General features: G+C 57.5%; 10 protein-coding genes across 10 annotated transcripts; 5 read left to right on the forward strand and 5 right to left on the reverse strand.

Annotated features, from left to right (window-relative positions):
• Positions 1-127: 127 nt before the first annotated feature.
• C8Q71DRAFT_189128 (uncharacterized protein) lies at positions 128-1,900 on the reverse strand. The gene is made up of 4 exons (XM_047916858.1): positions 1,453-1,900; positions 1,173-1,400; positions 1,015-1,119; positions 128-959 (listed from the first exon to the last, which is right to left on the reverse strand). Exons 1-4 carry the CDS (start codon positions 1,507-1,509, stop codon positions 369-371), a joined length of 981 nt encoding a protein of 326 aa, XP_047776291.1. The 5' UTR covers positions 1,510-1,900; the 3' UTR covers positions 128-368.
• A 5,406-nt stretch (positions 1,901-7,306) lies between these two features.
• On the reverse strand, positions 7,307-8,704 carry C8Q71DRAFT_860342 (uncharacterized protein; the record flags this gene model as incomplete). Its single annotated transcript, XM_047927784.1, has 3 exons — positions 7,307-7,707; positions 7,767-8,184; positions 8,249-8,704. The coding sequence occupies 3 exons, from the start codon at positions 8,702-8,704 to the stop codon at positions 7,307-7,309; spliced, it is 1,275 nt and encodes a 424-aa protein (XP_047776292.1).
• A 406-nt stretch (positions 8,705-9,110) lies between these two features.
• On the forward strand, positions 9,111-10,330 carry C8Q71DRAFT_189269 (uncharacterized protein). Its single transcript, XM_047916859.1, has 4 exons — positions 9,111-9,646; positions 9,707-9,970; positions 10,033-10,136; positions 10,191-10,330. Exons 1-3 carry the CDS (start codon positions 9,206-9,208, stop codon positions 10,039-10,041), a joined length of 714 nt encoding a protein of 237 aa, XP_047776293.1. The 5' UTR covers positions 9,111-9,205; the 3' UTR covers positions 10,042-10,136; positions 10,191-10,330.
• C8Q71DRAFT_773982 (uncharacterized protein) lies at positions 10,127-11,213 on the reverse strand. The gene is made up of 2 exons (XM_047924485.1): positions 11,096-11,213; positions 10,127-11,038 (listed from the first exon to the last, which is right to left on the reverse strand). Exon 2 carries the CDS (start codon positions 11,012-11,014, stop codon positions 10,565-10,567), a length of 450 nt encoding a protein of 149 aa, XP_047776294.1. The 5' UTR covers positions 11,015-11,038; positions 11,096-11,213; the 3' UTR covers positions 10,127-10,564.
• Positions 11,214-11,878: 665 nt separating this feature from the next.
• Positions 11,879-13,259, forward strand: C8Q71DRAFT_860345 (uncharacterized protein; the record flags this gene model as incomplete). Its single annotated transcript, XM_047927785.1, has 3 exons — positions 11,879-12,322; positions 12,389-12,791; positions 12,850-13,259. The coding sequence occupies 3 exons, from the start codon at positions 11,879-11,881 to the stop codon at positions 13,257-13,259; spliced, it is 1,257 nt and encodes a 418-aa protein (XP_047776295.1).
• A 1,143-nt stretch (positions 13,260-14,402) lies between these two features.
• Positions 14,403-15,244, forward strand: C8Q71DRAFT_692844 (uncharacterized protein; the record flags this gene model as incomplete). The annotated part of the gene is made up of 3 exons (XM_047919883.1): positions 14,403-14,498; positions 14,557-14,744; positions 14,791-15,244. Coding segments are annotated over 3 exons (738 nt in total), but the record flags the coding sequence as incomplete, so codon positions are not given.
• A 3,234-nt stretch (positions 15,245-18,478) lies between these two features.
• On the reverse strand, positions 18,479-19,685 carry C8Q71DRAFT_189294 (uncharacterized protein). Its single transcript, XM_047916861.1, has 3 exons — positions 18,897-19,685; positions 18,633-18,842; positions 18,479-18,579 (listed from the first exon to the last, which is right to left on the reverse strand). The coding sequence occupies exons 1-2, from the start codon at positions 19,507-19,509 to the stop codon at positions 18,754-18,756; spliced, it is 702 nt and encodes a 233-aa protein (XP_047776297.1). The 5' UTR covers positions 19,510-19,685; the 3' UTR covers positions 18,479-18,579; positions 18,633-18,753.
• On the reverse strand, positions 19,686-20,601 carry C8Q71DRAFT_189293 (uncharacterized protein). The gene is made up of 4 exons (XM_047916860.1): positions 20,452-20,601; positions 19,978-20,389; positions 19,760-19,918; positions 19,686-19,703 (listed from the first exon to the last, which is right to left on the reverse strand). Exons 1-2 carry the CDS (start codon positions 20,502-20,504, stop codon positions 19,978-19,980), a joined length of 465 nt encoding a protein of 154 aa, XP_047776298.1. The 5' UTR covers positions 20,505-20,601; the 3' UTR covers positions 19,686-19,703; positions 19,760-19,918.
• A 1,748-nt stretch (positions 20,602-22,349) lies between these two features.
• On the forward strand, positions 22,350-24,096 carry C8Q71DRAFT_875416 (uncharacterized protein; the record flags this gene model as incomplete). The annotated part of the gene is made up of 5 exons (XM_047928385.1): positions 22,350-22,490; positions 22,545-22,645; positions 22,700-22,804; positions 23,361-23,537; positions 23,600-24,096. The coding sequence occupies 5 exons, from the start codon at positions 22,350-22,352 to the stop codon at positions 23,643-23,645; spliced, it is 570 nt and encodes a 189-aa protein (XP_047776299.1). The 3' UTR covers positions 23,646-24,096.
• C8Q71DRAFT_773996 (uncharacterized protein) lies at positions 23,943-24,839 on the forward strand. The gene has a single exon (XM_047924486.1). It carries the CDS (start codon positions 24,224-24,226, stop codon positions 24,821-24,823), a length of 600 nt encoding a protein of 199 aa, XP_047776300.1. The 5' UTR covers positions 23,943-24,223; the 3' UTR covers positions 24,824-24,839.
• Positions 24,840-24,913: the final 74 nt, after the last annotated feature.

The raw sequence follows: 24,913 nt of genomic DNA on the forward strand, positions 1-24,913 counted from the left end.
AATGTAATGTACCGTACTGCAAAGCAACGCAAGAAGCGTCCACGCAAGCGAGGTCGAAGAACGAATGGACAGATAACAGGTTCTAACAGGGCTGTATGGTATGGTGGTGTCGCAGCGATGCGGTGTTATAAAGTGATGTATAGTACTTTGAACTGTAGTTGTGGAGTGAATGGAATGGATGAGATGAGCAGTGCGAGCAGACGAGGAACGCAAATGAGGCCAAGAATGAGGGCAAGACGGAAAACGAGACGAACGGAGGCGAAGTGGGTAGATAGGAAGAACCAAGAGAGACGCACGACGAGAACGAGTCAAGCAAGAAGTCCGGTATACAACCACCGCGATGTTCAACACTCCGGGGTACGCGCAGGTCACCGCGACGCCCCGAGCGCGATCATGCTCTTTCTCTTCAGCTTTTTCGTGAAATTCTTCGCGCGCGCAAGCCACTTGCGCTCCGTCTTGGCCTCGCCGCTCCTGTCAGGCAAGGAGGACCTCGACCCCCTCGCCTTCGGCTCTGCAGGGGGAGGACCACTCGACGTCCCTGGCCTCGACGCTATCGGGCTGCCCGGCGGCGGCCCGCTTCCCGCGTAGACCACGCTACGGCTGGCCGCCCTCGCGCGCCCAGTGTGCTCCTGTCCGTCCGCCCGCAGCGTTTGTATGACCGTGCTAGAGGCAGAGTGGCTCGGGCCAGCCTCCTCGGTGGGCTCGCCCTCGTCCTCGGGGTGGTGCTCGACGGTGGCCTCCTCGACGGACACGCCGATGAGCATGCCGTTCAGGCCCGCGCGCGACGGCGTCTTGCTGCGCGAGAGCCGCCGCGAGAACGCCCGCGACAGCGACTGGCGCCCCGCGATGGTCGCCATCTGCACGATGGACTCTTCTTCTTGCGCCAGAGAGTTGGGGGAGCCTGCGGACGCCGGGTGCGCTTCCGCGGTAGACGCGAGCGAGTCCGCCGAGCCGTGTTGCTGGACGAGCCCGAGTCAGCGGGTGGGGAGGAGAGGAGAAGCGGGAGTCACTGACGTGGTTTTGTACGGCGTAGAACGCGCCGTTGTTGACGACGTACGCCGCCGCAGCCGTCGGTGCCTCCGCACGAGACGCGTCGCTGCTTCCGCTAGCAACGGGAGCCTGCATCTCGCGTCAACAGTGATCCACACAGCCCGACGCAAGCCATAACGCACCAGCCCAAATCTCGATACTGACACGCTCCCTCGTCTCCGCTCTCCAGCACCTGGCCGCGCCAGCGTAGCAATGGCGGAGGGCGCGGGTGTCAGCGTGCTGGTTCCGGAGGTGTGTGACGCTGCGTCGTCCCGGGCCGTCTGTGACATGGGCGACGACGCTCGCGCACCCTCTGCTGCTGCAGCGGCCTGTGCGCGCCGCGCGCTCTCCTCCTCGACGCGTTGGAAGATCTGCCAGCGCGTCAGAAACGACCGCGGCGGAGACCACAGCAATGACACGTACCTCCTCGATACGCGCATGGCGCTCCTTGCCCAAATCCGCCGTCTCGTTCGCGCTCATCTTGCTTACAGTCTGCGACAGCGCGAGGTTGGCAACGAACGCCTAGCCAAGCTCCAGTACAGGCTCAAGCGCAAGTCTCCCTAGCAGAGGCTCGCTCAGGTCGGTGCCAGCAAAGCCGCAGACGTCGGACGCGAGAAAAGGCGAGCGTAGTCTCCACGTAAGAATGCGAGACGAGCGATGGGGCTTCTGGAAGTCTTGCCGAGAGCCTTCCCGCGTTCGGGGCTGCCAGGCGTTGCGCGAGCGGGGTCCGCCAGAGGCGCGCGCCTTCGACGTGGTGGGCGGGCGTCGTTGGGGAAGGCAGGCAGTGCAGCGAGCGCGGTACTGGCGAAGACCTGCTAAGACGTCGTCGACGGGGGACACGGTGGCGAGCAAGTCGACGGCTACCTCGAACAGGGCCCTCGCGACGATCGCGTCTGGGCGCTTATGTCGGTACCGTAGCAGGGTCGGCGCTAAAGTAACAGGCTTTGTACCCTTCCCCTCACTCGAAGAGGTCTTCTTTAGGGTCTGCCTAGGGGAGACAAGGCTTTGTACAGTGTACTACCAAGATAATCGTTCTGTGAAACGGAGGGGCTCGCTACAAACTAAAGGCACGAGGTATCATCTGTATGGTTATGATGGAAAGGCAGAACGTCAAATTCATTCGTGCACAGGAATATAATACGACGACCGTATTATTTGTATATGGTTGTACGGCAGCCCTGAAAGTCCCTGGACGGCGAAGTCGTTGACATCGCGCAGGAGTACGCATCTATGTCGAAGACATGCACGCTCGTATCGCGGTCTTTCTCGTCTATGAGATTGGGCAGACCCAGTGATGTCAGTCCTCACCGGGACATGCTCCTGGGCGAGCGGCTGAAAGGGCGGTCGGTCAATGAGTTGAAGAGTTGCCGCGATTTGCGCTTGGGCAGGAAAAAAAGGGAGTATGTCACCCGGTCGTCTGCCGTCCATCCTTGTCCATGGCAGGCTCCCCAGGTGCTCAAGGAAATGACAAACATAGACACGCTGCGGCTGGAGAACCTCTCCTGGTCTCCATTACTCGTCCTGCCTGCAGTCGATAAAGCCGTCATCGCGCTTGCTGCAAAGGTGCGTGCTCGAGCTTGGTTTAGCACGCTCCCCATCACACTGATTCCTGCCGGCAGGCCTCCCATCTATATCTCCACTGGTCCGGTTACGTGTCACATACGGACTTGGCCCACGTACTCTCCACATCCCCTCACAGATCATTCGTCTCCTTCACGGAGTACCATCCTTGGGGTAGTGACGTCCCATCCATGAACACGTCACCATCGACAGGCTCGTAGCCACCTGGGAGTCGTACATCGATTTCCACACCGAGCTGCTCAGGATGTATGCGGTAGGGCACTCGCGGTTCACCGTCACCGTCGACCGGCTCACTCTCATGTACTGTGTCCCTGGCTATCCTCCGGGATCGCTGGACATTGAAGTCATCGAACTCGACACACACTGGCAAGTGAAGTGCGAGTCTGACCGGCTGAGCAAATCAGCCTGCAAGAACGGCCGTGACGGCAAGGGTACGTCGGCGATGCATGTTTCTCCCCTGCGGAACCTCAGTCATGCCTAGGCTTCAGCTCTGCAGGTCTGGTCATCCGGTCCTTGGACATCGACAATCCCACGATCCTGCATACGAGAGCCCCTTCTCCGTGTTCCTGACCTCCGCTGGAGAGCGCTGCTCATGAACCATATGTGCTTCATCCTCGACGGGCTCGAGCCTGCGGACGCCGTCCCGAAGCAGTGCGCAGAGCTGGATGACGCACTCGCTGGCCTCGCGGCCGAGAACCGCCGCTGGAGGTCGTCTTTGACGCGCAGTGTCCTCCCGAGCGGCTTACAGACTGGACGGAGGCCATCGCGACCTGCTTCCCTACTCTCATCGCCGGTGGCACACGCATCGGGGTGGTATGCAGTGCCACGGTGCGCGATGCAAAAGGCGAGCGTGTTCCAACTGCCCAGCATTCGTGGTTGTAGCTTTAGGATGCTACGGTCTCAATCTAAAAGTGTTTTGTATGCCGATACGTCGCGCGGACTGACTCTGCACAACAGCGCCCAACAGCAAGTGCCTCGTTGAGTCTTCGCAACGAACGCGCCGAGGCGCTTGCAGTTGTGCTCAGTACCCATGTCGGCTCGGTGTGAAAGTGTGACAGCCTGGCAAAGTCATCAGTAGTCAGTGATCAATGTACGAAGGCCACAAGATGAACCCCGGACACTAGTAGCCCGAATCTACGGATGGTGATTCGATGAAAGAGTAATGGCGAGGGGTGGGTTTCGATGCTAGGTGCGTATATAACAACCGACAACGGTTTTGAAGGTCCGATCGTCGATTTGGCTCAGTCATTGTACAACACGCCGAGACGAGGAGAGAACACACGCATCGGAAGGAGGTGAAATGATTCAAGTGAACATTAGTGATATATGGAGGTGTGGTACATTCAAAGCTAGAGCAGCATCATGTTGCAAGACAGCCCCCAATGCGACATCGTCCTCAGCTTGGTAGGCCACTCGGGGACTGCTGACAGCCTCTGATCGTCCGGGATACGACCGCCGCGATGTAGTCGCGTACGTTGGAAGAGCACTAGATAACAGACATCCCGCGGCCATGATGCAGGCCAGCGGGCCACCCGATTTGAGCGCCGTCAACGACCCATGTGCGAACGGTGGAATGTCGGTTCTTGATGATGTGGCCTTCGATGGCTGAGTTCGAGGACGACGTTACAACCCGGGTGGATGTCTCAAAGCGTGCCGTGTCGCACCTGTCAACGACACCGTGTGCGATGACGGGTTCAAAGCCTTACTCACCTTCGAACGGTTCCAGCATGTCTCTGCTTTGCCCGACTTGTCCTGTATAGAGGTTCGCACGCCGGCTAGTGTCTGGGAGATGCCCAAGTGTGGCCAGAAGTAGTCACTCCAGGTACCGGCACGCCTCTAGGCACAGACTAGGAGCCCTCGACCATGATCGATGACGGGTGACCACAACTTGAAGCTGCCGGCGCTCGTCTGGAAGAATGGATTGACTTGGTCGACATGAACTCCGACTGGGCTTGCCGTAAACGAATTGTGCAAATGGAGCGATGTCTTGAAAGGCACCATGTTCAGTATGAGCATTTGAAGCGTGACAAGGAGCTTACCCAGCCGCCCCATGCCCATGGCGATGGTCACTGATCCTCCGATGACAGAAAGCGCGACCGTGTATGAACCGTAGGTCAAACTACTAGTAGACTCGCGGAACAGTACTCCGTCCGTCCCGTTTGTCCCGTCTCCATCGAGGACTGGGTCGCGTCACTCGGAGAGACGGATCGAAGCCGAGCACACTTGAAGTAGGGCGATATTGAGCGGATGCGGCGACAGTGAGCTCGGCTATAGGTGGTCGATGAAGCGTGCGATCCAGGCTCCAGAGCGAGCACTGTCACGGTCTTGGGGCACGGATCTGAGTTGTTCCAGGGGTTCGCTCGACCTTGAACGGATGTCGAGGATTCCACGGGGCTGCTCGGAGCTCCTTAAGACGCAGCCCAAATTTGAGCTTGCGCTTCAGCCATGCGGCAGCATGGGTGGAAAACTGTGGCGTTGCACGGAGAGTCGGAAGTAGCATGGTGGCGAGGTCCGAGAGCCTGTAGACGAGTCTGGTACGCGCTGGATCTTCCTCTAGATGGCGGATGGCGGGAGGGGGGTTACTACGGCCACATACCAACGCTGCGCAGAGCACTCACCGATGGTCCGACCCCGACTGCGCTGAACATGCCGCTGGCCCGGAAGCATAGATCAACACGGCGCGTTCCATGCTGAGGGGGCTGACTCGCTCTAGGTAGCGTCGGCAGCCCCCTGGGAAGTTGCAGAAGGCGCTTCGTCGCTCGTCGACCGCCCTTGCTAAGAACACCGCCTTGCGTCGCAGACCTACGGCTTGGCCATCGGGCCACCACGCCTCGGTCCCTCATGCACTTGGACTCCCCGGTTCGGCGTGCACGTCTGGGCCTAGTTTTCTCTGCTACAAGTCTGCCTGACAGCGGTATAGCATGTCAGAGCTCGCCCGGAGCAGGTCGCGTTCGTTCGCAGTTGGCTGCGAGTGCTGGATGGTCTGTACACTGCGGGTGGCGAGTTAGCGGGCGGGCAGTCAGCACGGACGAAGCGAGGCGTACTAGGTGGGTATATGCGTGGTGCATACGTCGAGGGTCGATGGGACACCGTCGTCGGCGAGGTTGGTAGGTATGCATGCTCGTGATTGATAAACGGAGGACTCGCGCTGTGGGGAGTGAGGGTTGATGGTCTCTACCTGAGTTTTTGGTTCCCTTTTATGCGTGCGCGGGCGGCGCGGCCTTGGTAACCAGCACGAGGTGACGATACATCGCCGGATTGGGCAGGTCCTTGTGGCCCGGCCGTGGTCAAAGCGATTAGGGGATGCGCGAGTGGCCCGTGGCGCGTTAGCCGAGCCAATTGTCTCCTAGAAATGGCATGTGGTCGATCTCATTAATTAGCAAATTCAGCAACTTTCTTCCTGGGTTCCTCGAGGAGTTGGGAGCCTGACCCGTGTCTACCCGTGTCAGGCAGCCGCTACAGCAACTTCAGAGTTCTACATCGAGGCACATCGAGGTCTGTTCGCTTAGAGAGGGGTCAGTAAACCTAGAGCTCGCGCAGAAGATCACCGGGCCGTCATGCTTGGCCGATCCGGGGACAGGGTTGCGCTCTGCGCATTCGTGGCCGCAAATGGGACCTCAACAGGGAGGGTGGTTCTGCCGTGAAACGACTTGACATGGAGCAACTTACCACTTGATAGTACGGGTGAACCGCCTGAGGATTCCGGCCACAATCTGAAGGCGCGTCTTCCCACTATAAAGAGTAACGACTACGCATCGTTGTCGGTACTTTCTGTCCGCACTGGAGTTCGGCAAAAACCGTTCCTCTCCATTGACAGTGCTCGCCTTGCACAATGCGGACGACGTGCGTAATGTTGGTTCGGAAATGGCCAGGTGAAACAAAGACATCTATTTCAGTCAGAGACAATCGGGTGAAAGAGAATAGACATGCGGTGTGGACGGGTAGTGGTGCGCTGAGTGTGGTATGTAGGAGGCCGCGGCGGCTGGAGGGGGGGCGCCACATGGTCGACGTGTAAGATCCAGATCTGCGTCAGGACTCAGCAAGCCACCCGCGCGCCTCTACTCCGACGTCGCCGCATCTCACAACCTCACACGTCGTGTGCGCGCACTGTACGTCGCCATTTTCCTTTGTATGTGACCATACACTCCGAAAGCGCCTGCATGCAGAGTACAAGGCGACTCGCACAGGCAGCACACGCGTCGGGGCCATATACCTCGACTTTGTTCGAGGGCACTCGTGGGGCTCATGCAGCCAGATGGTATGATCCGGCGCGCAGACGCGATCGATGAGATTCATGGTTGGAGCTCTCGTACTAACTACGTGCACATCAGTAAAGGCATTCTACGGGCCGCAAGTCAGAGCAGCGACGAAGTATTGATTCTCTTCGAATGAGGGGCGTATTGACAGGTATGAAAGTGGTATGTGCCGAGGACTCACCCAGCGTCGATGCTCGCACTCAACGCCCAGCCTCATGTCCTGTATACACCGTATAACGTGTGATATAGGACCTACTAGCAGCGAGGCTATAGGCATAGTGGCGAGGTGCCACGGTACGACGTGAAATAAGGACTTCTGCGACGAGGACACATGCCTTATCAGACCTGGCCGATTATTGAGTGAGCGAAACACCCAATATGACTGTTAATCGAGAATCTTACTGGCATATTTGAGCCATGCGAGGCTTCTGCGCGCGTGCTTAAGACCACCAATGCTGGGCGACAGGAGGCCGCTCGCCATCCATGTCTTCTCCTGAAGTACAGACAATCCCGACGCGCGTTCCACGCGCGACAAGCGCAGGAAAGCACGCAGAGATGGCCCCGATCCAGTCCGCAAGGCGCTCCGCAGGGCAATGCGCATCAAAGATGATATCGATTCGGGGACCGTTGGTTACTAGGCGCACGAGGGCATGGTCCAGGTCAGCGCAGCGTTTCGGGATAGCATCCTTGGGGTCGAGACCGTCGAGGATGAAGTGCATGCGACGCGCGAGGAAGATTCTCAAGTCCAGCAGGGTGTTCAAATACATCGAGCCGAAGGTAATTCTCCGCAGAACTGTAGATGCGGGGATGCGCAAGGATTTGATGTCCAGGGTGGGCAAGTCTAAAGTCGCGAGAAAGCAATTCTGAGTCTGCAGCACCATCCCGCGTTAAACCACGTACCTCCTTCGTCTAGGCCTCGACTCCGCGCTCCGAGTTTTAGGAAGTCGAGCCACATCTTGAGCCACGTCTGTTTGCGTTGGATGAGGTCGTGCCAATAGCCTCCGCTGGTTATGCCGGCCAGGACTTGGCCGTCGCCGCTTATGTCAACCCTATCGATGGTCATTCCAAAGGCACAGCGAGTGACGTATGCTTCGCGCATAACTAGATGAACTGTAGTGAACAAGTCAAGGTCGGTGACCAAGCGGCCGATGTGGACTTCCCGATGGACAGGAATCATCTTCGGACTCGTGCGGAACATTTGGCCTTGGGACAGGTACTCCTGCATGTGAAGGGATGATCGTCTGGGTGAAGAAGAGAGCAGATGCACCATGTCATCACCGTACGTGAACGATAGATTGGACAGGTGTAGATGAGCCGCCTAGACATGCAGGCGTAGGAAGATGTCAGCAACTAAATATAAATCTTTCTACGATGCATCGTACCTGACTGGCGAGCTCTATCACAGCAGCAGCATCAACATGCGACCAAACAAGATGATCCAGGCGCAAGGTCTCCACGGACGTGAACTGTTTGAACATGTCGGGCAGCCGGGCATTCAGTGTCGTGGGCTCGAAGCTACTTGCTATACTTGAAGGCCCTTCGTATGGTGTCCAAGACCCTTCGTATGGTGTCCAATCAAGACAAAGATCACGAACAAGGTGAGGAATGTCGGTGGAATCCAATAACGGCGAAGTGATGATGGCCTCGAAAGCCGCAAGGTCTATGTATGGTCTGAGGCTGATGCACGAGAACCTGTGCTTGCGAGACGTATGCAGCCATGTTCGTGATACAAGACTGCACGTCCTGAGCGTGTCGGAGGGGTCGACTTTCCACGCGGAATCGATGATGTTGTCGCAGATCTCCTGGGGCAGAGCTGGCAAGCCCGGGTCGCGCGACATGACGATACGGTGCTCAATGATGAAGTAGAGGTATAGTAAGCACTGGTGAAAGAGGGAGTAAGTGGACAGCCTGAGAGGGGAAGTCGCGATGTATGAACCAAGTATGCCCAGCGAGCGTACTACTTGCCTTACATAATACAAAGCGTACGCGTAGCGTAGGCCTCCTGCAAGCGCCCAGCGTGAGTGGTCCCAGGCCGAATATGGAAATACCTCTCTCGAACCTACTCTACCTCTCTCCATCACCTACTACATAGGCATACCTCGACGACCTGGCGTATCGCAGCTTCTGTTGACGTACAACTCAGCCTAAATTCGGGCTCGGAACGCGCATTGCTGACGTTCGGGCCACATCCAGACTGCCTGAGTGACTGAAGGTACGTGCAGTCACCGCTACTTAGATTGTAGAATGCGGCCTGAGCTCCAGGCTCACAGTCGACAAGTGACTGAAAGAGACAGCCCTCGTTCAATTTTAATATCACCAAGCAGTACGCAGCCCCCTGCATGTCACTCACCTCGCGCTCGCCACGGCTTCCGCAGGAGCTATACGACTGTAACATGATCATCGACTTCTCGTTTGACGAGCCTTCTACGCTGGTGGCATGTAGTCTGGTGTCGCGCACATGGTTACCTTCGTCTCGCATGCACATCTTCTCGTACATCGAGATTACGTTGCCAGTGGACATCTCTGCGTTCCTTGCCATAACCTCCTCAGAGCTGTTGGACGCGAGCCGCATCCCACTTCTTGTCCGCGATCTCCTAGTAGTAGGTTGGAACCACTACGAGCCGGAGCTATATAACGTCGGACTCGATACAAGGCTGCCCGGCCTCCTGAAGAAGTTTGCATTGGTCAAAACGCTGCGGTTGCATACCGTGCGTTGGACATTCGGGCCGTCTGCACTGTTACCCGCAGTAGCGGACGCTTTGATGGCGCTTGCGAGTCAGGTATGTATTTGCTGACTTCTCCTGCATGTGTTGATCAATTCTCAACGCATTTATGTCCAGGTTGTCCATTTACACTTGCATGCTGTTGAATTTGGGACTTTCGATAATGCGTTGCATTTCCTCTTCACGTCGCCTCGAAGATGCTCCCTCCACCTCACGTCATGGGGCTACTCGGCAGACAAGGCTATCCCCTGGGATGCAGCTGCCAAACAGCCCTTGTGCAAAGTGGTCAGAATCGGCACATCGGTGCTCACTCTCAGCGCATACTTTCGTCTCTACTTGACCATGCGCGAAGCTTCTGTCTTCCACTGGCCAATGTCCATGGTGATCGATAAGCTCACCTTTGACGAAGAAGATGTCTATCTTACTACAAACCGAGATTCCAGCCTCGATAATCACCCGTGGCCATGGTATGGTATCAAGGATATACCACAAAAACTCACCGAGTTGGAGGAAAACGCTGTGGCACATGGTCTGGGAGTTGGAACGTGTATGTTGCCTGAAGATACTTCCAGCGTGGCGGCACTGCTGACATGTCCTGTAGCCCAGAACCCTCCCTCGACCCATCTACACGTCGAAACACTTGAAATCAACATCCCTGCAATCCTGCAAGCGTTTACTGTCTTCTCGCGAACCCTGAACTTTCTCCTCAATTCCAGATTGCTACTCGCGCACCGTGTGCACTTCGTCCTCCAACTGGCGTTTCTCGGCCGCAAGGCCTGCAAGTGTGTCGTCCAGCTCTGCGCACTGCTTCGGGACGGCGTCAGCAGGCTCGAGCCCGTCGAGGATGAAGCACATATGGTTCATGAGCAGCGCTCTCCAGCGGAGGTCAGGAACACGGAGAAGGGGCTCTCGTATGCAGGATCGTGGGATTGTCGATGTCCAAGGACCGGATGACCAGACCTGCAGAGCTGAAGCCTAGGCATGATTCAGGTTCCGCAGGGGAGAAACATGCATCGCTGACGTACCCTTGCCGTCACGGCCGTTTTCGCAGGCTGTTTCGCTTAGCCGGTCAAACTCGCACTTCACTTCCCAGTGTGTCTCGAGTTCGATGTCCTCAAGGTCCAGCCGCTGTCCCAGAGGATAGCCAGGAACACGGTGCATGAGAGTGAGCCGGTCGACGGCGACCGTGAACGGCGAGTGCTCTACCGCATATGCATACATTCTGAGCAGCGCGGTGTGGAATTCGACGTACGACTCCCAGGTGGCCACGAGCCTGTCGATGGTGACGTGCTCATGGATGGGCCGTCGCTCCGTCTCGTTGGTGATTCTTGGGACCTCACTACCCCAAGTCTGGTACTGCGTGAAGGAGACGAATGATCGGTGAGGGGATGTGGAGAGTATGTGGGCCAAGTCCGTATCTGACATCCAACCGGACCAGTGGAGATATAGGTAGGAGGCCTGCCGGCAGGAATCAGTGTGATGGAGAGCGTGCTAACCGAGTTCAAGCACACACCTTTGCAGCAAGCGCGATGACGGCTTCATCAACTGCAGGCAGGACGAGTGCGGGACACCAGGAAAGGTTCTCGAGCCGCAGCGTGTCTACGTTCGTCATTTTCTTGAGCACTGCAGGGAGTCTGCCATCGACGAGGATGGACGGCAGACGACCGGCGACATACTCCCTTTTCTTCGTGCCCAAGCACAAGTCGCGGACACCCATCATAACGGTATCCAACCGCTCTAGGGTCGGCGTGCCCGAGATGAGATCCAGGAATGGAGTGACATCGCTGGGTACGCCGAGTCTGATAGACGAGGGCGCGGTGTGTCCAACGTCACGGAGCTCCCGAAACGAATAGCGCGCCATCCGTGCTAGGTGATACTCGCTGTGTTCAAGTTAATACTGTAGTCCGAGGCACGAAGTGGACTGTGCTACTTAGTGCACGTTGCGAGGCTGGTTGCCGGCGGGATCGTAGGTCACTGGAAGACTGTGCTGCAGTAGAAGGTAGTAGAGAGAGGTATATAGTAGGTATCCGAGTCGCAAGCCTGTGCGCAATCCAAACTACGTCCTCCGCCGGAAGAGAGACGGTTTCCATATTTGGACCACTCACGCTGGGCGCTTGCAGGAAGCCACGCGTAAGCTTAGTATTATGTAAGGCAATTAGTACACTCGCTGGGCACACTTGGTTACAAGTTGGTTCATACATCGCGACTTTCACTCTGAGGCTGTCTACTTGTTACCTCTTTCACCAGTGCTGACTATACCTCTACTTCATCATTGAGCACCGTATCGTCATGTCGCGCGACCCGGGCTTGCCAGCTCTGCCCCAGGAGATCTGCGACAACATCATTGATTCCGCGTGGAAAGACACCTCTACGCTCAGGACGTGCAGTCTTGTGTCCCGAGCATGGTTGCATACGTCTCGCAAGCACAAGTTCTCGCGCATTAAGGTCAGGCCATACATGATACTCGCCGCTTTGGAGGCCGTCATCACTTCACCGTTACTGGAATCCACCGACATTCCTCACCTTGTTCGTGATCTTTGTATTGATTGGACACCATCCGAAGGGTCTTCAAGTTTGGGAAGTCGATTCGAGCCTGCGACGCTGAATGCCCGGCTGCCCGACATGTTGACACAGTTCACGTCCGTGGACATCTTGCGCCTGGAGTGTCTTCCCTGGTCGCATTTTGATGGTGTAGCCCGGGCAGAGGCTGCTGTGATAGAGCTCGCCGGAAAGGTACGATTCATAGCAGAGAGCGTCGCGCATTTAGTCGTTGACATCTTCCTACGCTTGCATATCTAGGTCGCTCATCTACACCTGTCCGATCTGTCGTTCACGTACGGTGATGATCTGGTGCATCTGCTCTCTTCCTCACCAAGACGATCGTCCCTCCACATGCAGGAGTGTCTGTTCCAAGGCCGAATGCTGCGCACGAGCGTGAAGATTCCTGTACATCGGGAAGCTCATGTCGGCCACTTGGTCACCGACCTTGAGTCGTTCGCTGAATTCAACCTAGTTATGCGCGAAGCATATGTCTCTCGCTGGGCCTTTGGAATGACCATCAATAAACTTGTCATTAACGGCGACGGCAACGCCCTGACTGACCTCGCCGAGTTTAACTTTATGGAAGACTACATCGCGGACAGATATGGGCATCTCGTCATTCTAAAACACAGAGCCCACAGTCGAGGCCTAGACGATGGAGGTACGTGGTCCAACGAGGGGTGGTGCTGCAGACTCAGATTTGACTTCTCCGACTTCAGACCTGCCTACCACCACCCTGGACATCAAGTCCTTGCGCATCCCTGCATCTATCATTCTGCGGAGACATACATTCGGCTTCATGTACCTGCATTTTTTGCTATACTGGAGAATGCTGCTCGCGCGTCGCGTGCACTTCATCCTCGACGGTTTCGACCTCGAGAATGCTATCCCGGCAAACTGCACTACCCTGGACCGTGCCTTCGGGCGCCTAGTAGCCAACCGTGCCCAAACGGATATCGTCAAGTTCGACGCGCATTGCCCTGCGGAGCGTCTCGCGGACTGGATCGCGGCCATATCTGCGTGTTTTCCTGCGCTTGTCGCAGGCGGAAAGCACGTCGGGATGGTCTGTACTTCGGGAGAAGATCCGGATGGCGAGCGGCTCCCTGTCGCCCAGCATTGGTGGTCTTGAACACGCGCGTGAAAGCCTTGCGTGGCTCAACCATTCCTGTAAGAGTCTCGTTCAACAGTCATACTTTACGGTTCGCTCACTCGAGAATCGGCCAGGTCTGATCAGAAGTTCAATCATATCCTCACCGCCAGTGCCCTGTTCTCGCATCGCACCGCGGGGCCTCGCCAGTAGGCCTGTAGAGCCTCGCCGCTAGGTCCTATATCGCGCGCCATGTAGTGTATGCAGGACATGAGGCTGGACGTCGAGTGGTAGCCTGAGCGTGGCGATCCGCACATTGCGAGCACCGAAACGTCGCTGGGTGAGTTCCCAGCGCATATCGCTTTCATGTATGTCGATGCGTCCCGTATCCGGGGGGTCATGTGTCGCTATCTGAACTTGTATAACACCTCCTCTTCGTCGCCTACTTACACACAGTACGCGTTCTTGAATACTCGCCTGGAGCGGGCGGGCGTTGAACGTTGATGCCTGGACCTCCGTCCCTCGATCCGAAGCACCTGGCACCTCGAAACGCGAGCCTCATTCCCTACGACCGCAAGCTACACGCCGGAGCAAACCATAGGTAGTTCCGCCATTCACTCGTTTGCTTCAGTCTGAGGGCTCAGGGTCGCTTTCCGGAGCCTGAGCTGCGCTGCACAATGATAGGGTTGAACGTTGAAGACTTATCTCTGCATCTGAATGCAAGCTCCCTTCGATGGCTGTGCACTGATGCCTACACCTATGCATGCGTGCGTCCGGATCATGCCCATAAGATCGCGCTTATGGTCCGATTCATTGAAGTGCCTGCATTGTTTGGCAAACAATGCCCCACTATTGTTTTGCGTAATGCCTTTAGCTTGGCTTACTTACAACAATACCCTTGTTGTTACGTGCTTCACTGATGTGTACAGAAACACATTGTTCACGGTTTGTAACGCACGTAAAGAGGCGCAGACGGCGCGCCTCGGCCTCTGCAACGTGTCTTCCTCTTTCCACGATGAACAAACCGATCTTTGGCGACGCGCAAGGTGCCTTTTCTGATGTGTCGGCTCCCGACATGAGGCCCACACGTGTGCGGCGGTGAAGAGCTCGGATTTTTGCCTTCTCATATCTCTGGCCCAGCCCATCATCACGACCGCCATCCCTATCCCTATGCTTCAGCCTCCAATGGCCCACAACTACAACATTTCTGTCGACACCTCGCTGGAGAAGGTGAAACGGCATCCAAAGTACTATCTCTCCGGCGGAGACATTCATTTCTTGGTGCGCATCGTCGCCTGTGTTGGAGCTGTCGTCGGGTGCGCTGACGACGATCTTTCAGGTTGAGAATTACCTGTTCCGTGTACATCGTTATTTCTTCGAGCGCGAGTCGGCGTACTTCCGCGAGAAGTTCGCCGTCGCGGCACCGCCTGGCCAACAGCCCAAGGGCTCGTCAGACGGGAACGCGTTTCCTCTGGAGGATGTATTAGCTAACGACTTTGCACGATTTCTCTGGGTGTTCTACAACCCGTGAGTTGTTCTCATCCCTGCTCTACATCATCTCATTCCGTGTCAGGAAATACTCCATCTACGATGCTACGGTTGACGATTGGTCAGCCATCCTGAAGCTGGCATTCGACTGGCGGTTCTCGGAGGTCAAGAAGCTCTGCGTGCGGGAGCTCGAGAAGTTCGAGATCGCGGCGCTGCAGAAGATCGAGCTCTACCAGGCGTACGAGCTGGACAAGAAGCTCCTCATTCCTTCCTACATCGCGATGTGTATGCGGCCCGAGCCGCTGTCCATCAAGGAGGGTCGCCAGCTCGGGCTCGAGACTGCGCTGCTTCTTGCAACTGCGCGAGAGTCCGCGCGTGGGCGGCCATCGAGCAGCCCCGGCCAGATCTGCTCCTCGCCCGTCACCGTCGAGAGCGACGACATGGTCACGATCATCAAGGATGTTTTTGGCATCATTGCCGGCCCGCCCTCCCCTTCTCTCACTCCGCTCGAGAACACTGGGAAAGTGTCGCCCTTCACGCCTCTTGTTATGAACGGCACGAACAGTACCACCACGACACCTAAGAAGCCAACGCTCGTCGCCCCTTCGCAGGCTGCAGCGACGACGGCCATCAACGCGAGTTTCGATTTATCGCCGACGCCCACCCTGGCTGCTAGAGATGCAGTCAAGTCCCCAGGTCAATTCGCCTCGAACTCTTCCCCTACTATTCTCAGCGGACGACTGAACTCTGTATTTGCTCCAATGCAGGGAACGGTACGCCCACCTCCGCTGGAGCCGCCGCCACGGGTACCCTCGCCGGTGGCGCAGACGCCAATCGAATCGCCAGTGGTCGAGACGCCGGCGCCGCAAACGCCGGTTCTGGAGACACCTCCGGCGCCAAAGGCCGACTCGGAGGGCTTGACGAAGCTGACAAGGAAGGAGAGGGAAAGGCTGAAAAAGAAGCGGCAGCAGGAGGAGAAAAAGAAGGAGGCCGCTCTACCCCAGTCGCCCGGCGCGGGGGCAAAGGCCGGGGAGGAAACAACCGGGGCGGATAGTACCAGTACTCCCGATGTTACTTCGTCGCAGTCGCAATCCGATGCTCCCATCCTTGTTGACATTGCTACTTCGCCGACCACCGCTCAACCCCAGCAGCCTCGAGACGCGCACGAGATGAAAGACGACACATCGACTACTACCGACAAGCCAAAGGAAGACGAATCGAGTGTCTTGGATGCAGGGAACGATCGAAGCTCGGACCCTTCACCGCATGAGGCTGGCTCGGCTGGCAGCCAGGACCTGCAGGCAGATGGTGAACGTAAAGCGGAAGGAGGTGCTGGGGAGTCAACGACTGACGCAGCGCCAGAGTCTGAGACGCCCAAAGTCGCTGTTACAGATACGTCTGCTGCCACTGCTGACTCGGCTACTGAAAGCACCCCTGCTGCTGAAGATACCAGTGCAGAAGCGTCAGCGAATGCTCAGGCTGGCGCTGAGGCGTTGGCGAGTACAACCACCGGCGAGAGCGCGGCACCATTGACAGAGTCTTCCATCGACGGCGCCGCGTCAGCTCAGTCTAACGACGACGCCAGTACGAAAGCTGACGTATCGGTGACCACTCCCGCAGGTGGATCAGATCCTGCATCGGAGGGCGGTGATAAGACAGAGGCCTTCGTAAAAGATGACAAGACTGCCTCTGAGGGGAACAACGTGTCAGACGCGGACGTAAATGACAAGACAGAACCTGCAGACGCGCCGGCCCCTCCTGCATCCACCCCCGAGGCGCCTACCGAGAGCACTTCCCAGCCCACGAGCGGTGATGCCGTGACCACGGAGACTACCAGCGAGGTACCTGCATTTGGTGAGACGAAGCCGACTCCTGGAACTGAGGACTCCGCGCCGTCGTCAAGCACGGACCAGCCTGCGTCGTCTACGATTGGCACAGAAAGCGAGCAGCCTGCCGATGTTGCCCCAACGCCCACTCGCACCTCGACCCCGAAGCCGAAGAATAGGAAGAAGAAGGGCGCCGCTGCGAAGGCCGAACAAATCGCTTCTACTACTTCAGGCAGCCCTTCCACCTCTGAGCCAGCTCGTACCTCGACGCCAAAGCCAAACAACTCGGCTAAGAGCGAGATACCTGCTACTACACCTGATGCAGAAGAGAAGCCCGTGACGCCTACAAAGGAGATCCCTGCGACGCCTGCCACCGAGCAGAAGCCTCCCACGTCCGACGTAGAGAAGCCTACGACACCTGCTGCCGAGGAAAAGCCTTCGACACCCACTGCTGAGGCAAAGCCTCCGACACCCACTGCTGAGGCAAAGCCTTCGACACTCTCAGCTGAGGCGAAGCCTTCGACACCTGCTGCTGAGGAGAAGTCTTCGATACCGACGCCAGAACAGCCTGCAGATCCAGTCGCGGAGCCGGCTCGCAGCCAGACGCCCAAGCCAGAGCCTCTGAAGAAGGAACCTCCTGCGGCTCAGACAGCCGGGCTCGACCAGTCCGCGGATGCTGCTCCACAAGTTCCTCGTACCCCAGCCTCGGCCTCGAAGTTGAATCCCTGGAAGAACAGCGAGACATCCGCTACGACTGCGGACGACCAGCAGACCGCTGCGTCATCCGTGGCGGGCGAGACGTCTGCCCAACCAAGCGCAGAGTCAGCGCGGTCACAGACCCCGAAGCCAGCCGTGTGGGGCAAGGGACCTCCTACGGCACCTACCAATCCCTGGAACAAGAATGCTCCAGCAGCCGCGGCTCCTAGCCAGCAACCGACCACGCCCGCCGCGCCACCACCTAATCCCTGGAATAAGAGCACGTCGTCCGCACCGTCTGCCAATGCCTGGAACAACAAGACGCCTCCCGTTCCGACCCCCAACCAGCGAGCTACGCCAGCCGCGGGGAGCATGCAGCCTGCAGGTCCCGCTTCCGCTAGCGCGTCTGGTCGCAGCACGACGCCGAAGCCGACCATCGACACCAACGTGCCAACTCCGTGGAACAACGTGCCAACTCCGTGGAACAATGTGCCAACTCCGTGGAGCAAGGGCAAGTACACCCAGATGATAGCGAAGGCGACGGGGAAGAAGTCACCGTCGTTCTGGAACGTGTTCACCGGCGGAGACGAGAGCGAGGACGAGATTCAGAAGCCGGAGCCCAACGCGAAGAGCAACGGGTCGCCGATCCCTGGTGCATGGCAGGATAGCAGAGGCCCCACCCCCAATCCAGACGAACAGCCAAAGCCTGCCCAGCCGGCCGAGCTCGCCGCTCTCGCCCAGAAGGCGAAGGACATGTCTATGAGTGACAAGATTGAGTGGGATTTCGGGGACGAGAACCCAGTAGGGTAGACCGTTCGTGGACTCGTGGATACCCGGCTTACGTATGTTTCGCGCTGTTCTGCTGTTCTCTGAGACGTATGTATGTGTGGCTTCGGGTTTGGTGACATGCTTTCTTCGGTTCTCCTTCGGTCCATGGTAGTCGCGTTGTCTGTAGACCCTGGTGGTCATATGTAATTGTACTGCTCACGCGCCACGTCCGTAATGACAATATACGAATTTCTCTACTCATTCAGAAGTTTACTCGACAGGACAGCGTGAGGCATATCCGACGAGACTTGTAACCAGATTAATCCTACTCTGCTGACCCACACGAGATCCTAGTTAGATCGCGGACACAATCACAGAACGATAGTAACTCCAGGGTCGAAGAAGCCGTATACATTGGTGAATCGCTACGTTCAGGGATAGATCGTCCTTGACCATGATCCGGGCCGCCGATCGCGTGCTTAGCATGTACTACGAGTACCCGACTCGATGTACAGCCTAAGCCAATCCGGCGACGGAGGGCATGACAAGAGTTGTCAATCCAACGGAAAGGATGTACGATAGCGCTGCGAAGGAAGGTTAGAATGATATATCTGTTAGGTGGGATTCGAGTACCTACCCGCAGCGTGTCGTATCATCGTGTAGATGTGCCCGGGAGCAACGAGCCTTCGTCGTCGTCAGGGAGCGTCCCGGCGACTACATTACATTGTTTGTGTTGAGCGAGGGGGCAAGCCTGCAGCTCAGTCGAGGTCGCCGAAGAGCACAGTCGTCTCCGGCTTGACGAAGACTGCCGCAATGCCCTGTTCGTCGTACAGAAGCACATTGTAGACTTCCGCTACGAGTCAGCATTGCCGTCATGAACGTGGCAGCAACTGAGCATTACCTTTGTCGAATGACTTGAGCACTTTCATCGCCCAAGGTCCGGAAAGCCCACCCGTCTCCGATGCACGACGGTGCGAACCGCCGTCCGTATTGTGTAGAGCCCACTCCTCAACGATGGGAGTACCCGTCAAACCCATTGCGTCCAGAGCCCGTGCTCGCTCTGCCGGGACCACCGCCTTCCACCATGCCCATAGGTAGAGGATCATGAAGTCTTGTGCCAGGAACGTGGTGTTGATCCACCCGCGCTCCATCAGCCAGCCGATGCGCACGAACGGGTCGGCAAACAGTGGACCCAACAGAGACTCTTCGGCGAGGTACAGCCCCGCCATGATGTACGCGAGGTTGAGCAGGTACAGTCGAGGATGTGCGAGTTCACGGCGGATGTCGTCCACGATCATGTTGATGATAGGAAGGCGACTGATGAATGAAAGAATGGGAGGGGCCCCGTAAAGCAGGATGGCGGGCACGCAGTAGATGGAGACCGCGACGAGGAGAATGAGCATCTCAAACTCTGTCACCGTGTGGGGGCCGTCGTCGCCATCGTCGGCGGCGACATCGACGATGGCCTTCCTGGTCGAGTTGAGGTCGACAATGTTGCACACCTCGATGTGCATGGTGCTGTTGACGTGAGGGTAGACGGCGTCGGATTCCCACGTCCGTGTTGTTGAAAGCGTTCTTGGGAGCGGCCTCGCCGTCGAAGGTAACCACGAAGGAAATGTCCATGTCCAGACGGTCACCAGTACCGTTGGCCAAGTCCATCCCTCCTAGGGTGTCGACGAGAACGAAGTCAAGGTCGAAGTAAACCGAGCTGTGTGACCATGGCATTCATAACGATGGCGTAGTGGAGGGAAGAAGAGGACGTACCCATAACCGATGTCGCTGAGCGACATGTCCGAGAGCCAGATAAATTCCGGGGAGGCCAGAGCGGCCGAGTTGCGAATGGTGTCGACGATGTCGCCGACGACGCCTGCGGTCCCGTCGACAAGATCGCCGACGAGGGCCGCAGTGCCCTCTACAGCGGGGCTGGCGGGAATCGAGGCGTGAGTCAGATGTCCCAACAAGTAGGCATCGAGCACACTCACCTAGAGGGCAAGTACAGCAGGAAGTCCTCCATGACGGCCGGCGTCAGGAGGAGTGTACTGGGGATGAGCCCGACGTTGAACGTCGGAGGGAGGCTGGGCAGCACGCCGATGAGGGCCAGCGCGCCACCAAGCAAGATGAGAATGGGGAGCATGTGCGATACGCAGTGGACAGTGGTGGTTCAAGTTCAAGTTGGATGAGGGGGGAAAGTCGAACCTGGGCGGGCTATATATGGCGAGAGGCGGCTGATATGTTGAACTTGCGATCGCCGTCACCCTCGATCGTTGTCCATTTTTGGATGCCGGTGTGCCAGCCAGCCTCTCTGCGGCCAGCCAACCTCCTGGAACAAAGAGCTCGATATCGAGGCGAAGGATAATGTAAAATGGCTGGCTGACGGCGTCAGCAGCATACAAACTGGTTCATGAAGAAAGCAGTCAGTCAGTTAGGCGCGTGAACATATGGATGTGCGTACGCACAGCGCGAGTATTGCTAGTGTCTGTTGCCATAGAAGAACGACAAGCGCTTTCATGGAGTATTGCTGACTTGTTCTCTGGATCTCAGAGGGACACCAGCCTCGGTACTTGTGGACGATTGTCGCTTTTTGAGTACCCACCGTCCTGACACCACCGCGCTCAATGGGCAGCGGTGCATCAGGTATCAGTATCCCGCGGGCGCTGCTAGGATGACGGAAAAGCGCAGAACCAGATAGCCTTTTCACGATGGATGCGTTCGCAGTCAAGACAATGCATCACACAGACGTCTCTTCAGATGCGCATACACAGTGCTACACGCGTATACGTGCATGTGCGTGCTGTAAGCCGAACGGGTCTCTGTGATAGGCCAATTGAACGCAGCGACATGCATGAAAGACCTGGAACCGCCTGCGATTGCTGGCGAGTGTCAAAGTTGTGTGGAACGAGCAATGGCAGGAGCGTGGCACGCCAGTGGTATACGCGGTCAGCTGACCGCGGTGTGTCTGGGTTCGTACGACACGTCCGGCGGCATCCGCGCAACTTGCACAATAGCTGAACCACTCTCCTGCACGCGTAACGAGAGCCTAACCATAAACCATACATTCCTGCGCAAGAGGAACCCATCTAGCTGCATGAGCCTGCCGTGTATAGAGGATAGCCAGCGCGCAGCGACAGGATTGAGGTATATGACCCCGAGGCGCGTATGAGTCGCAGCGATGACAAACAACCTTGCACCGGCAACACTCTGCATGCAGGCATTTCAGCGTACGGCCATTTACGAACGGAAATGGCGACGTACACTGGCAGAGAATATGGCGTTCCGCGACGCGTGAAGTCTCCGTTGGTGGCACGCAACATGCGGGGCCGTCGATCGTCGAGGCATGAAATCTCACCAAGTCTGCAATGGCCAAGAAGTCCCTCTCATGCAAATGTCCCTGCGACTCCTGGAGTCTGGAAACAAACTCTGAACTTGAATACGGGCCAAGACCGACTCAGCACGCCGAGGCCCGAAGGATGGTCGTGCGATGCGCACAATGAAGACCATCTGGGAGTATTCTTGAAGTCCAAGTGCTGTGAAATCTTGCGAGACGGGGGCACAGCGGAAAGAGGCCTATGGTCGGCGGCGATGCCATTGCCACGGAAGCGAGTCGGTGTCGAGGACGAGGAGGAGGAGGAGGCGCGGGTGGCTGCTGAGGCAGATCTGGATCTTACACGTCGGCGGCCCGGCTATTCGGCGCGCCGCCGGCCTCCAGCCGCCACCAACGAGCTCACTAACGCCCACAACTGTGCCTCGACCCGCCATCCATCCATTGTGACTTATGCCTATTCTGCATATATTCTCCACCAGAAACTCTGTGAATACGATGTCTACCCAACACTCAACCGTGTTTGTTTCGCTGCATCATTTCCGCACCAACACCGTGATGCACGGCGTCTGCGTGCGATGTGCAAGATGAGCACTATACTGGAGGTGGACGGTTTGTGTCGCACCCCTGAGTGGCACAGACCGTATTATATCCAGGAACATATGTGGCCATGACTACCGTGGCCGGCAGATTACTTTTTCAGAACGTGGCCGGGATGCTGCTAAACCATGTTGGTGAGTTGCTTCAAGTCAAGTCGCTTCCGACAGAAATGCCCCGCTGATCAAGGGGTCATTCGCCGCCTAAGAATGCGCACTGAACTCATCCCTGTCCCCGCAATGGCCAATCAATTTTCTGCGCGATCACCAGGGTCGCTGACTTCACCTTCAATAAACGGATTTCGATGCTATAGACCTGTGAAGTTGTTGTAGGGGCGAGCTGACACGCGTAAGGCTCCTAAATTATCCAGCGATCCAGAAAGAACATTCCCAGAGGTGCCTACAATGGCACCGACCACATGCCATTTCTAGGAGACAAATGGCTCGGCTAACGCGCCACTGGCCACTCGCGCATCCCCTGATCGCTTTGACCACGGCTGGGCCACAAGGACCTGCCCAATCCGGCGTTGTATCGCCTTTCGGCCTGGTTTCCAAGGGCCGGCCACCGCCGCCCGCGCACGTATAAAAGCGACGCGAAAACTCAGGTAGAGACCATCACCCTCACTCCCCACAGCGCGAGTCCTCCGTGTATCAATCACAATGCACACCTACCATCCTCGCCGACGACGGCGTCCCAGCGACGCTCGACGTATGCACCACGCATATACCCACCTAGTATGTCTCGTCCCGTCTATGTCGATTACCACCCCTTGCTAACCACCTGCGCAGTGTACAGACCATCCAGCATTCGCAGCCAACCGCGAACAACCACGACCTGCTCCGCGCGAGCTCTGACTCGTTATCCCGCCATCAGGAAGACTGGCGGCAGACAATGTAAGCCCAGAGGTGCTCGCCGACCGGGGCGTCCAAGTCCATGAGGGACCTAGGCTCGACCGTCCGCTATCCAAGCCGCAGGTCTTCGACACCAGGCGGCGGCGCGCGTGGCGAAGACGGTCGACGAGGAGTGAAGGCGCGCGGTCTGTGACTTCCCAGCAGGCCAAGCTAGTCGTCTCGCAGCGCTCGTTATCTTCCCTCGTGCAAGCTGGAACGAGGCCAGGCTGTGTGTGGCCTGCAGGACGCCCCGTGTCAAGACGCGCTTCCGGGGCTATTGCTGCGCTTGCCGCATGCGCAGACGGGAATCGGTAAGTGCTCTGCAGTGTTGGTTTGTCGCCGCGCTGCTCACCCTCCCGCCATCCGCCGTCTATAGGAAGACCCAGCGCGTCCTAGAGACTCTCGTCGACAGGCTCCCCGGGCGACGTGGAGTGGACTCTGCTCGGATCGCTCAAAACCGTCCATCGGGACCGTGACAGCGCCCGCTCTGGAGCCTGGACCGCACGGCTGGTAGACCAGCTATAGCCGGTGGTCGCGTGTTGACACACGTTGGTGCTAGGGAAGCGGCCGAGCTGAACTCTGAGACTGCGATCACTGCCGACGCATACGCCTATTATCGCGGCGCGTATTTCAACACCCCGTCGGGCCCGACTTTGCTCGGTTTCGACCGGTCTCACACGATGTCACGTCGTGAATCACGGGAGGACGGGACGGATGGTATACCGGGGGCGGATGGGTGAGTCCCTTGTCATCTTTCAACCTGAAGACATTCTCATACTGATTGTGGTGGCCCCCCAGGGCATCGTTCCATTCGCAAAATCAGTCTGCTGCAGCAGGCTCATGAGGCCATCTCGGCGAAGTAAATCCTTACTTCCAGATGAGCGCCAGCAGCTCGTGGGCACCCTTCATCCTGGCGGTGGTGTAGGCTTGGTGGGCCAATTTGTTGACCACTTTGCTGTCCGTGCTCCCGTCCTCGCGCGTCTGACTTCTCACATCCGTGCCGATGAACTTGTTGCTCTTGCGAAACAGGTCTCGGATGCTCGTAGCTCGCTTGCGCTTCTCCTCAACCTTCTGGGGCCGGGCCGAGGGCTGCCGATCTGTACCTACGGGCGTGCCGGTATCTGGAGCGATGCATTTTGGGCGCGTATGGCCATCTCCGGGACACTAGCCGGCGTCGGAACCAGTCCACAGGACAAGTCGGGCAAAGCAGAGAGAGGCCGGAGGCGTTCACAGGCGAGAATCATCTATCCATTGTCGTGTACAAGATCATCGACAGGCGGTCGTACGTTGTAGAGTGCGACGGCGCAAGCTTACGGGCGCTCAACCGGCTTGCAAGGCTGCTCCTGCGCAGGCTGCATATCCCGTCTGCGTTCGCGGCCATCGGGCCACATCGTCAAGAACCGACCATCCCGCCGTTCGCACATGGGTCGTCGACGACCCTCAAATTGGTTGGTCCGATGGCCGTATCCTGGCTGGAGGATATCTGCTACCTGGTGGTCGCCCGACGGAAGCGACAACAACGCCACGGTTGCAGCTCTGGCGCGGCGCAGGGGCCGACAGCACTCTCGAGTGGCCTACCAGTTTGAGGACGACCTCCCATTGGCATGGACTGCACGGTTGGGCCGCTTGCCCAATACTCACTCGCCTGTGATGTCATCACCCACTGCCGCCGACGGTAGATCCACCACCTCTGACTGGTCCTCAAAGCGGCTGCCGAGGGAAAGCAGAAGCTCCATATGCCACGGACGCGCCTGTACCAGCACCGCAGCCACCGATCCCTCTCATGCTTCAGCCGGAACTCACGGCGGAACAAACAAGTCGGCTTTGTACCTTACGCACGCGTCGATGCGCGTCTCGGGTGGCTCGATTGACCACCCGTTTTCAACGCGGCGGAAGGGCGACTTCGAGCCCCATGTGCGCACCCACTTCACGTACAGAGTCTGCGGTCCAGAGTGGGTCTCGAGAAATACCGTGCTGGCGTTAGATGTACCACACCTCCATATATCCGTAATGTTCTCTTGAATCATTATGTTTCTTTTCTCCCGAAGCGTGTCTCTTTTGCTCGTCTCCGCGTGTTACACAATATCTGAGCCAAATCGACGATCGGACCTT

The sequence above is a fragment of the Rhodofomes roseus genome (assembly GCF_022264815.1).
Source record: "Rhodofomes roseus strain CIRM-BRFM 1785 chromosome Unknown C8Q71scaffold_18, whole genome shotgun sequence".
NCBI classification, from domain to species: Eukaryota; Fungi; Basidiomycota; class Agaricomycetes; order Polyporales; family Fomitopsidaceae; genus Rhodofomes; species Rhodofomes roseus.